Source organism: Charadrius vociferus, unplaced genomic scaffold, assembly GCF_000708025.1.
Source record: "Charadrius vociferus isolate BGI_N301 unplaced genomic scaffold, ASM70802v2 scaffold26, whole genome shotgun sequence".
NCBI classification, from domain to species: domain Eukaryota; kingdom Metazoa; phylum Chordata; class Aves; order Charadriiformes; family Charadriidae; genus Charadrius; species Charadrius vociferus.
Window position 1 is genome coordinate 3,590,675 of NW_009649320.1, and position 14,705 is coordinate 3,605,379.

General features: G+C 35.4%; 1 protein-coding gene across 6 annotated transcripts in view; it reads right to left on the minus strand.

Moving 5' to 3' along the window:
• NLGN4X (neuroligin 4, X-linked) overlaps window positions 1–12,408 on the minus strand; it is a 131,011-nt gene extending 118,603 nt beyond the window's left edge. For 4 of the 6 annotated variants that reach the window (XM_009889450.1, XM_009889452.1, XM_009889453.1 and 1 more), the window contains exon 1: window positions 11,937–12,408. In XM_009889450.1, the coding sequence (XP_009887752.1) occupies window positions 11,937–12,408 (472 nt within the window). Of the gene's footprint in view, window positions 1–2,951; window positions 2,977–4,443; window positions 4,456–11,936 lie in introns of all 6 variants that reach the window. The other 2 variants (XM_009889454.1, XM_009889455.1) reach the window with 2 other exon arrangements.
• Between the last annotated feature and the right edge of the window lie 2,297 nt (window positions 12,409–14,705).

Sequence of the window (14,705 nt, forward strand, 5' to 3'; positions counted from 1 at the left end):
CGTTACACCGGCAGCTTATATGCCTTATCAAACCACAAAATTTTTCCCATCTTTCAGTATTTGGATGCCTTAGGATCCTCTTTTGGAATAAGTCTTATTCCCTATATGTCTTTTATCTCTTGGACAAATTGTATCTGCCATCTCATTTCTGACTCTACTTTCTGGAGATTGAGAGTAAAGAATTAAATGTAAACTTTGATAGCAAGGCTTCACTCTTCTATCAGTAAATAAGTCAGATCATCTTTTAGATGCACTAGTTTTAAGCCTCTTTTCTGAATGCTCTAAAATCGTCATGGTACAATGGCTCCCAAATCTATTGCCCTTTGGACCTTCCGGAGTTTTGCTTAGAGGTTACAATACAATGCAATGATATGCAAAGTGTTGCCAGTAAATGGGCCACAGAGGGGAATAAGACAGAGCCTAGAAAAAATTATGCACACAAATAAAACTAAGAATGCAGTCTTTTAGGTTGTAAGTATATAGGAAATAACTTGAGCCTTTTATCACGCAGAGGCATTTCCTTCTTGCAGTGTTTTCTAACCCTAATCAGAGGAAATCAATATGATCTTCATTTTCTAAATGGAAAACCATAGCACAAAAGCACAAGGTAGTCTATCTCACACACACCAACTCAGTCCCAATGTACCAAAGCAATACAATTCTTTTGGTAGATTTAAAAAAAAAAAAAGGAAAAAAAAAAAAGCAGGCAATTTTGCTTCACATCTCTGTATTAAACAAGAAATCTGTAATAAATCTGTACAAGAAATGGAAAAAGTGGAAGGTAAAGTATTAGCTGTTTCTCGTTTCAACTAATGCTTACACAAGAAATGGAAAAGCCACCAAAAAAAAAAGTTACTTTTAATAAAATAACACATTCACTAAGTACCTCATGAAGAAAAATATGCTTTAAACTAGCTCCACTTATAATCCAGAAATAACTGTTTTATCATCTGGTTTTAGGAAATAATGGTGACTATCTTATAATTTCTGCTGAGGCAAAGCAGGAAAAAGATCACAAGAGAAAAAAAGTAGTATAAACAAGCAAATCCAAAAGCTATTTGTTTGGATTTTGTAAAAAGTCAGTTAATAATCCCAACGTTAAGCCATCCTGATTTACTGTATTAGATATGCAGAACAAGCATGGTAAAATAGCATGCATTTAGAAGTCTGATACGATATTAAGAAATAGCACATCCAGAAGAAGCCCTCAGAAATGGCATAAACTATTAATTTCATAATATTTTTAAAACCTGATATATGCTGGTACCTTCTAAATGTATCATTACTTACTAACTACTTCAATTATTTAAGAATAATAGAAAATTCTATTAAGTATTACAAGCCACATATTTAAAGGTGCTAAAAGCTGAAAATAACTGGTTGAACTAAAGCAAGGTAGGTGTCACACGATGGGTATTTTTTCACTGGCTTCCGAGATGCTCAGCCATTTGTACAGGCCACTCTATGCATTTAGAGAACTGACAGTTTAAATATCGGAACATTACCCACCCTCTTGAGTCTTGCAAAATCCCAAATACTTGCTGGGCATATTTGTAGAATGGGGTGTGAGACGAGCATTTCATGATGACAACCAAAATGCAAGCAAAAGATGTGCAGCTAAAAATGAAAAATTAAAATAACAACAACATCCAACAACAACTAAATTACAGAAAACCCTAATGTACCACTGTAGGGTACATTAGGGTCCTCAAGTACTACACTGCAGCCCAAATGCAGCTTGCCAGGCACAGCTGCGAGGCCCACTGAAGGAATCCGGTACACAAGGACTAAGACATGGGAGAGAATCGGCTTTCTCTCTTCACCTGATCCATTCACACCCACTGCATAGATAATTTTCTGGTCCACCTATTTAATAGCTGTCTCCCTTCCAAAAATTAAGAGCCGTAGTTGATGTTTCCACACCTTTTGCTCCTTATTTGGTATAACTTTGGGTAAAAAAAAAAAAAAAAAAAGGTAATTAAGAATACCTGGATAACACCTTTTGTGGAAATGGAACCAGGCTATAACTATTTTATGGTATTCACTTTTAAATTGAGCAAAGGTATTCACTTACAACATGAGCAAAGAGACAGTGGCAAAAGTCAGTAACAACAAGCAGTTGCAAGGAATAGTGATACTGAATAAAGAGAAAAGAAATATGGCTTGAACATCCCTCAGCTGTTTATTGTGAAAATGGCTACAGTTAAGCATAAAAATTTACTTAATCAATCCATGGACTATGGTTTAGTTCCAGGAATAAGACTGAAGATTTTGTACATAATCCTCTGATAATGAAAATAAATAATAAACCATGCAGCATGATTTTTAGAAAGTTCTCCCATTTTTTCAGTTCACTTTACTGCATTTCTTCGTATTCAGTGCTTTCTTCAATCTGTTTTCATTAAAATATTCCCACTGAGAGATTGTCATAGTAAGATGCTCTCTTCTGTACGTTTCTGTCATTTTCTTTGACTTAAATACACTTTGAGGTACTTTTAGGGACAAAGCATAGCAATTATTCCATATGGATGGTTTTACACATCATCGCAGTACACATCTGATTTGATCCAACTCCCAAGGACACACCCTAGTCATCAATTACAACTCAACCTATTGCACCTATTCCCTGAAGGCAGAACAATTCCATTGTCTAGGTAGAAGGAGTCTTGATGATAAAAGCATCTCAAATCAGCAAGACCATAAACATACCAGTCCTTTTGAATCACATACATTATCCCTGGAAGGAAGATATTTTGTAGGGGAAGCCTTCCAAATTTGAGTAATTTGGAACTTTGGTTGCCTTAATGTAACTTAGTTATACTGTTAATTCCACTGTGACAATAACAAAAGCTTTAATCACTCAGTACTGTCAGTGACGATGAAACTTCAGCATGCTTAACATTTTTGTAAAATGCTTAACATTTTTTAAGTAAAATAAGAGGATGCAAAACATATTTGGCATTTTGCATGATTCAGCTGTGTAACTATAATACAGAAAATGGACAGTCAATGGAATAATTGAGAAAAAAAAATGCCACTATCTAAGTTGAAGTTATAAATTAGAAGAACAAAATTATTCCTTGTTATGTAGGAATGTTTCTACTAACTCACCATGACTGAAGAGATCAGATTCTCTAATTTGGAATCAATTCTGCCATCAAATGCCTTGCAAGAATTTTAAAGCAAGTTTTATTATTTGTTATTCAATTACAAACTGGTGCATTCTCAGTATGCTTCTCATCTCAACCTTTATTATTTTATAATAATAAATTAGTTTCATGCAGGTTTGTCAGTGTGAGTGCATGTTTTGCTCGGATAGGTTTCATTCCATATATAAATTCCTCAATCCACAGAAATAGAGCCAACACTTGCAACGCTACTAATTGTCAGCTTGGGAAAGGTGGGTAGGATCCCTTCTTATCTGTTTAAAGGGCATAAACCAGCACCTGTTTGCATGCTTTACTACTGTATTCACCAGCATCATTTGCAGTGCTTTCAATGGGGTTGAGAGAGAAAAAATTAGTTTGCTGGTAACTTGTGCCCCCTCTGCTGGCTGAATAAAGCATGGATAGCAAGCGAAAGCATAACCATTGGGGCAGTATTACACATGCAGAATTATTACTTGAAATTTCCTAGCCACACTAAAAATACCACATAAAAGATAATTTGATTCTAATTTATTTGTAAGAGGATGAAACATATATATTTGGATTGGGTTTTTATTTGCCCTACTGCATATTTACTAAATCACACAATGTATCCATGATTTCCAGCTCCGATGGCTTGTAAACATTACCAGTGATTAATCGGATCGTCATTTGAGTCTGCACAAAGTAATTTCTCTCCATTAGATTAAATATGTCACACCCTGTCAATTAAAAACCCATTTAACACCAACACAGCAATAATAAGCATTTTGGAAAGAGGCACCAGAAATTACATTTGTGACTAAAATTCCCTATAAATAGTGTAGGAATTTGGCTTAGCATTGCAAGTAAATTTATTCTTCACTATAAGTTTGCCTACAGCAAGAACTGTAAAAGGCAAATTTTCCTTTTATTATAACATTTCTGTAATGGATTTTTAACACATCAGCACCAGATAGCTGTAAGCATTGGTTCATTTTCACGGTTCTGTAATAATTATTTCTTATTGTTTGTCTCTTTGGGTACCAGGAGCAACGTCCAGATTAAAAAAAGCCCTAAACCCAAAGCAAATAGTTCATCCATATTCCTTCAGATGATGATAATATCACAATCAGAAATGAAATATGCTATCTTTAACATTATTTTTTTATTATTTTTTTTTATTTGGATAACAACTAATACATTCAACTAATATTATCACAAAATGTGAGCATAAGTAATTGATTATATGTCATTCTGAGAATTTTACCTAGAATCATACGCAAGAAGCACTGACGTAAAGACTTGAATGCTGGACATATTTTTTTCACTTTAAAAAGGATGACAAATCAAAGTACTGTGCAAAAAGCTGTTATATTCAGGAGAAATTTTTGTCTTCATTCCAGTTGTGAACAATTTTGTCAGGAATTCTGAGGAGCAAATGATGAGCATTTACTTTATTGCAAATTTGTGCTAATTTATTTTGTAAATACCTAAACATTTCTAGAACAGGATTGCAAATTTGCCTGGTTCACACACTACCTATGACTATCACATTGGGGAAACAACTCCTTTAAGTATTTCCACAGATGCGTACTGATTTATGAGCCTTGTGAGTTAGTTGAGGTACTCAGCGAGTGTCGGTCTTATCTGAAGCTGAAATTAAGGTGCATATATGATTGTAAGGGAAAATGAACCCAATTTGAATGAAAAGAGACAAATAACTTTCAAAACTTTCTGACCTGTGCAAAAAATGTCTGAAGGAAGATCTATGAGATCACAAAGCCTTAATAGGAAATCAAAGCTAATACAAATGGTATAGCAGTGACACTGCTGAGATCTGAGCATATTCCACACTATTCGCTATTCAGGAGTCTGCGGAAAACCCACTGTGCTGCCCCGGGACAGAGGCACTGCCTCGGTGTTTGTAGGGGTCATGTTGATTTGTGTTTTGTCAGAAAGCAAGAAGACACATAGTGAAAAGCAGCAGCATACTAGGAGATGTTTTGCAGGAGTGCAGAGGAAAACTAAATGAAAAACAAACAAACAAACAAAAAAACACAAAAAAAACCCCACCCTGAAGAGACAAGTGGGAGTCAATGGGCATAATGAAGTAAAATTGCCTATCTGATCTGTCTCATGGCCCACGTGACTAAAGACTGTTTCTTTTGCGTCACTGAGCCAATGGCACAGCCTCTGCAACTCCAAAGGCATTGTTTTTTGACTAAAAGGATGATAACATTAATTTGTCTTTGGGAAGAAACATTAATTCATCGTGTTTTAAAGAACATTCCCCCCAGTTCTAGCAGGTTTTTCAATATGAGGCAATGATGAGACTCTAGGAAACTGTGCCAAAAATCCTGTTCAGATTAGATAATGTCATATTGAATGCTGAGTCTTCTCGCTAGGCTTCACTGCATATAAATTCCTGAAAAGGCCATTTGGGTGCAATCCTGTAAAGTGCCTGGGGAATGGGCAACTCCTGGAGGGAAGGACAGCATTTTGAAATCACCAACTAAATCTGAATTTAGCTCTAAGGATTTAAGAACTTTATTTCATCTAGATTAGAGTCCTGTTCTTTGGTGTCAGAAGGTATTTGTGACTGTTAAAAGCAAGAATGTGAAATAAGGGGCCGGATTACCCACAGCTTTATCCTGCTAGGCAGAGGATAGTCAGACATATGCCTTCCTCTTTCTCACAGATGCTGCAATATTTCTAGATTAGGAGGAGGGGATATACTGGACCCTAACAGTGAAAGAATTGGCCTTAGGCACTCTGACACAATAGGGAGTTATCTTTCACAATGGAGAGCGATTTTCTTTCTGATACTAAAAAGTTTATGTTTATATTCAACTGGGATTACATGCAATAATTCCAATGTTATCATTTCATATTGTAATTGTTATGTATTATTAATCCCCTTCGCTTCCAAAAGCAATACAAGCATTTTACAAAAGGATCTGTCTCGTCATGTATAATTTTTGTACAGTATAAGCTGAAATGCATTTAAATAACAAGAGAATTTTAATAATGAATTTGTATTTTTCCAAAGAAGACAAAGAATTGACTGAAGGGGTGGAGGTTAAAAATAAAACAGTCAATGACAAAAACTGTGACAATCTTGAAACTGAGAACAAACTCTTGCTATATTCTGTTTTGTATCAGAAAAACATTATTTTTAATATTAAACTGTTCATCTAACTGTTCATCTAAACAGTCACCTATTAAAAAAACCTCACTCCTAAGTATTTTAAAATAGATTTTAAATATTTTTTTAAAATATAACTAAATTTAATTAATTTGCTTTTAGAAATACTTCAGAAAACAGAAGTAAACTCTATGTTCCTATACCAATTACATAAATTGTAACTGACTTTAAGAAACACATAATAAAGATTGTGAGGAAGCATCAAGGCTATAAACATGTAAACAAGAGATATTGGATTCTTAATTTCTTGAAGCTATATACATAAATCCTGGATTTGATTTCTTAAGTGGCTATTTAAATTGGCAAAAGCAGTGAGGAAATGATAGAACAATTGCAATTTTGAGATTACCTAATAAATGTCAAATAGGCATCTAGTGAAACTTGGAATGACATACAGCTTAAGAGAATCTACTGTACAGAAATTCAGGTTTATTTTGAAAATAAAACTTACTATTACCACCTTCTAATAATGCAACAAAATTAATCTTGTACAATATTGTACCTATGTTGTACACTATGTTACTATTTTTATGTATGTACCCTTATTTCTCATATTAATAAAGATGCCATTGAATAGCTTACTTTTTTTATTCCGTGCCATCAAATAATTGTAAAGATGGGATTTGTCTTTCTACTATCTTTTTCTCCCCCTCAAAAAAAAAAAAAAGAGGAAAAAACCCAATTTTTTATCAATTAAGTTTTATCAGTATGCTTTTGATAAAAATATTTTTTCCAGGTTAAACAGATGTAGCAATCCAACAGCAATTGCAAGGAGAAGGCCACAAACACTGAGTTATATACTAAGCAGACATTTGCCTAATATGAAAAAATGGCACAGTATACAAGCTGTAGAAACCACCAAAGGCACATCTTCTTTATCAACTTTATTCAAGTTTTTAATTCCTTTATTTCTTAGTCAAATAGACACAGAGCCTAAAGATTCAGGTACCTTTCCTTCACATCACTGCCCAGAGAAGGAACACTGTTGATCTCTTTGCTCTTGCCCGAGACTTTTTTTCTTCCTGGCAGCCCACAGTTAAATACATCACTAATCCTGGACAATGTTCTCAGTTTCTCTAATCTAATAAAAAAAAAATATGACCTACCCATTCAGCCTTAATAAGTGTTATGGCTTACCACCTTTTGTTGTCACATCAGCTGTATTTATTGTGATGTAAATGAGACAAGAGCTTACAGAGCATTTTTAGTGAGCAAACCTCTGAAGATGTCAAATACTTCATTAATTAATCCCTAAGTGATATATAGTGGTTGAGTAGCTACCCACTTGCGTAAAATGTACCCTCTATCCATATACCAAAATAAGTAAATTATGTATGCTTACAATTGATCATACAAAGACAACAAAAAGTCATCTTTTTTATTTTATTTTCTGTTTTGATCTGAACAGAGCAGGTTTTAACTAAACAAACGAAAAAAGATTTGTTCATGTTGTATTTTTTTTGTTGTTGCTATCTCTTGCCTTGCTATTAATATAATTTAATAAATGTATCATGAAAGAAATCCAAATTAAGAGTCTTTTTCCTTTGATTTTTGTTATATTTTTTTCCCCCTCAGTTATGATAGGAGTTAGCAATCTCCTTCAGCATCCACAGATTCAAATGATAAAGGCCAGGGATTAAGCACAGCCGATTAACAGTCTGTGTCCTCTTCAATCTAGCATTTCCACTGTAGATAAACCCATATTCAGCCTGAAGTTATAATAAACAGACTGTCCTCAATATCATTTCCCTAGATGACCTCCTCAAAACTGACATTCAAGTATTCTTGTGGAAAATTACTGTTTATAGTAACTGGAAAAGCAGACAAGACAATATATACCCTCAAAAATTATTCTGAAGATCAAACCAAATATTTAGAAAGCCATTTGGATAAAATGATAATTTTACTATATTTTATTTGTTTCAGTTCTGGGTAATTTCTTATCATTATAGGTTTGACATATAAAATAAAAGCAGTTTGTTAAATTTTATCTTTATTGCTTTTGATGTGTTTCTTCAAAATAACTGCATTACTATTTATAATTCTTATGACAAAAAAAAAAAAAATCTTGATGGATTATAATGGTTGTAATTCTTTCCTTTCCAAAGGCAAAGGAATAGAGACATTTAAATTCTCCAGCTACCCTAGATTCTCTGAAATATAAGTGTTACTCTAAGGAAAGTGTCAGTACAAACTATTTGTCCAGTGAACAGCAGCAAAAAAAAAAAAAAAAAAGAAAAAATCCACATGGACAGAATTGCAGAGATATTCTGTTAGGTATGTGCTTTGATTTCTATCATAAATAACATTTTCACCTAAAATGAAGGAAAGAAAGCTCCCCAAAACAAAGATAATTTTTACTTTGTAAGAATATTTTAACATGGAAAATTCTGATGGATTCTGCTGCTATTTGACATTTAAAATCCAGAATCTTATGGGTCAAAAGAAAGGCTATGATTAATGCAGATACAAACTGTGTAACAGTGTATTTAATTTCTTTCCCTAGATGCCTTAACTATTTTAAGGAACTATGGAATTTTACATCATTTAATTTCAGTGTACTTCTTCAGACAAAAGCAGCAACATTTCAAACTATTTTATTATAAATAACTAATCTTATCTACCCAGTTAAAGGGACTGTATTCTACTCTTATTTCCGTTAGTTTATACTGGCAGAATTCCAGTGAAGCAATTCTGAAATCAGATGGATGCATGTGTGCATTTGTTGTTCTGTTCTTTATTCAAAGTACATGATTAAAATTTGGTTTCCTTTGACCAGACCATGAAAGTGAGAAGTAAGAGGTCATATTACATAGTGCAACCCCCCTCACCCCCCAACAAAATAAAACAAAAAAAAATCCACTAAACTTGAGTTGCATTTTTATTAGTTATTCACAAAAATGGATTTGAAGTAAGCACTGCATGTGACCACAGTTAACTAATTAGAGTTATTCATCAATTCTTTTCATCAATTTAAAAAAAAAAGATAGCATAAAATGATTCAGATTAAGTTTCATAGTCAGAACATTGACTAGGTTTGGATGATTCCATCCACCATTTTTTTCCAGACACAAAACAGTTTCAAAGCTCTTTTAAATAAATCTGCGCTTGAGAAAGAATTGAAACTGTGAATTTAACTCAGTCACTCACTTTGAGATCTTGTTTCAGAAACTAATTTCATGGTCTGTCTCCATAACAATGTAGATTATTTTTCCCAACTAAGACTCATATAATGAAGCATAATGTCTTTAATCAGATTGTATAGACTACAATTTAAGGCTATTTATGTTTAGTATGATTTGGAAACACACTAACTTAGGAGTGATTTGTAGGTCAGTTCTCCTTAACCATCTTTATGAGCAGAAGGTTGAATATTTTCCTCACCAAAAAAGTCACACTGAGTTACATTTAACCAGGGATAAGATATACAGCATACAATTAAAACATTATGTACTCCATTTATTCATTTTTAAGTTTCTCATTTCTCATTGGAACCTGTTAAAAATGGTTGTCATACTGTAAAGGAGGAATCTTGCCTTCAGCTCATCACTGACACCAAACCTTGTCTCTCATTATTCAGCTACATACTCTTTTATGCATGGGTTTACATTTTGAAGAGGATATGTAACAGAAAATAGCCTCCATTTACATTCTATTTAGTTTAAAAAAAGTAATCTAAAACCACGAGGAAGAGTAAGACACACTTTTTGCAGAATCAAATGGACAAAAAGGTCTACAACAGGTAGAATTAAATTTATCAGTCCTTTCTATTTTTAATCTAACAGTAAATGCCGTTAGCTATTACATGCAAGATGAGGAATTTTATAGGCTGTAAGTCATTCAGCACACGGTATTTTATTATTACCCATTTGATACCAAATATCTTTTTCCTAAACATTTGTATTTATTTTTCCGTGTCTAATTTCCTGTCTTCCTTAATTAATGGATGAAAATTCTTATTACTAAATTGGAGGAATATAAGAATTTATCACCACTGGGCATTAGAATAAAACTGATTTAGCAGAGCTGATACTTCTTCAGTGAGAACAAATAAAATCTTAACCTGAAATACTTTCTCGGGGCAAACTTACCCTAGCGAGCAATTAAAAACTGCAGGATAAAGTCCAGAACATAAACAAATTTGGGAAAGAATTATCTATGTTATTATCCAAGGAGTGAGATGCAGTGCAATGAGACTGGCAGAGGGAAAGAACTGAGTGGAAAGATCTACTCCTTCGTCTACAGACACGCATGCGTGCACACACACACACACACACACACACACACACACACACACACACACACACACACACACACACACACATGCGCACACAGAGCCCCCATACACACAGCTCTTCTTTCAGAGCACTTTTCATTTAAGCAGCTTGGCAGTATTTATGTTTTCAGAGCTCCCAGTATTCCCAAACCTTACCCCTTTATTTTTAGCTTTCAAGTTTTTGCTTCAGCTGATGAGAACAGGAAAAGAAGGTGGTATGTTTATTGCTGGCAAACAGCCTGGAAATTCTGAGTAAAGAAACCAATCAAGGCAGAAGGATTATAATAATCAAAGTACAAAATTTGCATATTTAGAGTATGGTTACTGAGAAATAACAATGCCTTGGTTATGCAAATCAAACCCTCAGCTAAAGTGAAGGGATTTGCATATCTGGGAGAAATCCGTCACGTTATGCATCGGTAACTACATTCTAAGTGGCTGAAAGAACTGGCTTTTAGCAGAATATTAAATATAATTGCCAGTAGAATTTTTTATTTCCTTGTGATAGAGAATGAACTTAACTCATTTGGGGCCTGATGAAAACAGGTTTCTTGTCTGTAGGAAGCAATACCATTCAGAATGAAAAAAGATACATTCAGCATGCCATAAAGCTAGAACTTTTAAGATTGAGATCATGAAAACATTCAGAGAGCTGTGTGCTACCAATCATGTTCATCCTTTTTGTCTACAGAAGGTAGTTTAAAGTAGCCCTCTTGAGAAAGGATTGCAGAAAACTGATGAAAGTCTAAGGCCACCTGTTCAGCTCTGCATAATAAAACCACGTTTACTTCATTTAAAATCTAGTAAATGAAGAAAAATAAGTTGGAATGAAAAGTTTCATAGGTAAAAATCCTGGGAAAAAAAAATGCAGACTGAACTTTTTATTGTTATTGTTAAAATCAAGCAGTTACCAGTAGGCTCAGAGGTATTATAATAAAAGTAAAGAAAAAAGAATTAGGGAAGTTCTCCTTTAAAAATTAGTATGTGGCAGTATTTTTACCATTCATACATGGGAAAATATGTATGTTAATGTTTATTTCCCCTTTCCTCTCTTGTGAATGATGCTCAGCTGTAGTTCAGATGTAAACTTAAGGCTGGCTTACGTACCCTGGCCACTGCCTCCAAAGGAAATTGCAGTTTGGTGTTACACTGAAACACGAGAGAGAACTCATGCAAGCAAAGTACTACTTATAATGTGTGTTCAGAGGCACAATCCATTTCTAGAGAGAAAACATGGAGGAAACTGAGGAAGATGCTTTAAAGACCTGGCTACTACTCCTGTGCAGAGTCGGTGAGTGCACTGTGGTATGGTCCTGAGAGTACTTACCATCCTCTGTGGGCACATAGATATTCAAATACAGACAGTCTTCATTTTGATCTTGAACATATGTCACCACAGTATCCAGATTGGCTGTAAACCAGACTGGCAGCATGTCGTTGAGCAGTGACCTCTCATCCAGGTACTGCGGGCAGACGGCGGCAAACTGTGTGGCGTTGCGGACACCCGTCCAAGATGACGGTGGCTCCGGGGGCTGAAAACGCCTTTCCCCAGTCGGAGGAGAGGCATAAGGAACACCCAGGTACTGCTCCACTGGACCAAGGATCTCATTAGGCAAAGGTGTTCTTAAACCACGTATTTTGCCATAATTTGTGGTAACAACTGGGTATTGTGCTTGGCCATCGATGAGAGTAAATCTTATAGCCAGTGCAGTTATCCACAGGAGGAAGTTAGAATTCAACATGACACACACTGGGGTGAAGATCAAAGGCAGCCATAGGAGTCCCATTGGTTTCGACATTATTTAAATCAACATCAGCAGGGCTCTTTTTTCCACAGCCAGGAGAAAATTAATCAGTCAAGGAAAATGGAAAGTAATAAAATAAAAAAGTAGTCAAAGGGAGATGAAGTGAGGGAAAACGTAACCTTGCTCAGGCAGCAAAAACCCAAGAACTGACGTGTGGTAGGTGCCTCAGCTGACTGACCGTAGACAAATCCCAGTGTCAGAGGAAATAAGGGAGTGTTTGCCCCTCAGGCCCATCCCAGATTTCAGCGTTGACTTAATCCTGGCAACACACAGCACTTCCCAGCAAGCAGTGTGGGGAGAGATCCGCAGTTATTCCACTTCTGCAGCAAAATGGCTCCTTCTGGTGAAGTCCAGCCCACTCAGTCAGCCTGTGGCCGAAAGAAAAAAAAGCAAATCAAATCAATAGACATATTCATATTGGTATAAATCTAAAATAATAATAATAATAAAAAAAACCAAACCAAAAGCAAGCAAGCAAACAAACAAAAAACCACAAACAAACAAAAAAACCACAAGCCACAACAAACCACCAAAAAACCCAAACCAAACAGTTAAATTCAAACACTACTTCCCCACCAAGGCCCACAAATGTTTTATTAACTTTAGGCACCATGGTTTGCTATGTGTTTCCAAAAATGCATTAGGCAAGAGAGCTGAAAATTGAAGCCACAAGATTGTCAAAGGTTATACCGCAAACCAAATATTTCTGCTTCTGTATAGCTTCCAGACCAAACCACAGACCAAACATTGCTGCTTTCTGGAAGGGTATCACATTTAAGTGCTAGCTCCAGGGAATTTTCTGCCCCAAATAAACAGCATCTCCTTTTTAAAGCATATTTGAACTCCCATAGGAAACATTCATTAAATGTTTTGCTGCATTGGATAATCTCTTTGTTATGATATGACTTCTATGTAGTATTTTTCACAGGTATGCCTAGTCTCGTGTATGACAAACTAATTTTCCTCCATCTAATTCAGAAATTCCAGTCAGTGTAATAGCATTACATTAGTTCAAATCAAGTGTGAGAATAGTTAGTCAAAATTAGATATAAAGTTATTGTTTTTCATATCTGTTTTCTTTGCTCTAGGTCTGACAAAAAGAAACTATGGAAACTGAAAAGAAAAAAAAAGCATGACACAAACTCTCAAAAGTCAGATTTTGATCTACATAATGTTACAGCTGTGTAACGTTAGCCTCTTGCATGCTCCTACTTTTAATTTTTAGACAGAAGGCAATACGTACAATAATTCTGTTAATTTTTAATGAAACACGTCGCATATGTATATATGCTAAACATTAGAAGTAGTATAAATAAACACACAGCACTTGTTAATACTTACATTTTCCTCCCTGTCCAAAGAAATGAAGTTTCTTTTTACCCACTATTCAACTCAAAACTACAGATAACTATTCCACAGCTAAAAAAATCCTTGTAGGAAACTGATACTGATACTTTACATGTGATAGGATGATCACACATTTATATATAAAACTTATATAAGTGTACTACTAGGTCCTGTTTTCAGTCAGGACTCTGTCTTATGAAGATATAAAATCAGTTTTCAAGAGCAAAATAAACCAAGGTAAGTAGCTGTTGACAATGATTTCAAATTGCAAAAAACCCCAACAAAAATACAGACAAAAAAAAAAAACAAACAACCCAAAAACAACCACAGAAGACATCTATGCTGATTCTTTTAGACAAGGAAAGGCGTTTGAAAGAAAGATCTTTCATTCTCTCAAAACTGCTGGAATTCTTCGATGACTTCATTTTAGCACTCATACCACGAAATTTTTGAAATGGATGAACACCAGAGGTCAGAAAAATAGCAGATAAGTATTATTTATGGTCAACCAAAATTTCTATTGACATTTTCGCTGGTAGATAATAGGTTCAGATGCTGCCTCCAAAGGATTTGCAATATAAGTATAATTTCTGAAGGACAAATCAGTAACAGCTCTAAGCATCATGTCCTCAAGGGCACCACCATGGCCATCAGTCCCTACCCGAGCTATGCTGTAGGCAGCCCCGTACCCAGACCCATGTCCAGCCTGGATCTTGCCCTGACTGTGTCCCCAGTCAACCTGACTTGTCACCCTGCCTGGCCTGATGATTGTTGGATGGTGGCAGGGTCCAGTCCCTGTCCCCAGCCCAGCCCCGATGGGGTGCTTTAGGATTCCCCATCAGCAAGAGTGTTGCCCCGCCAGCTCGGCAGTGCCCGCAGCTCCTAGGCCATCCTCCCCACGGGGAAGCCCCACTCCAGCCGCTCCCTAGCACTCGAGAGTGGTC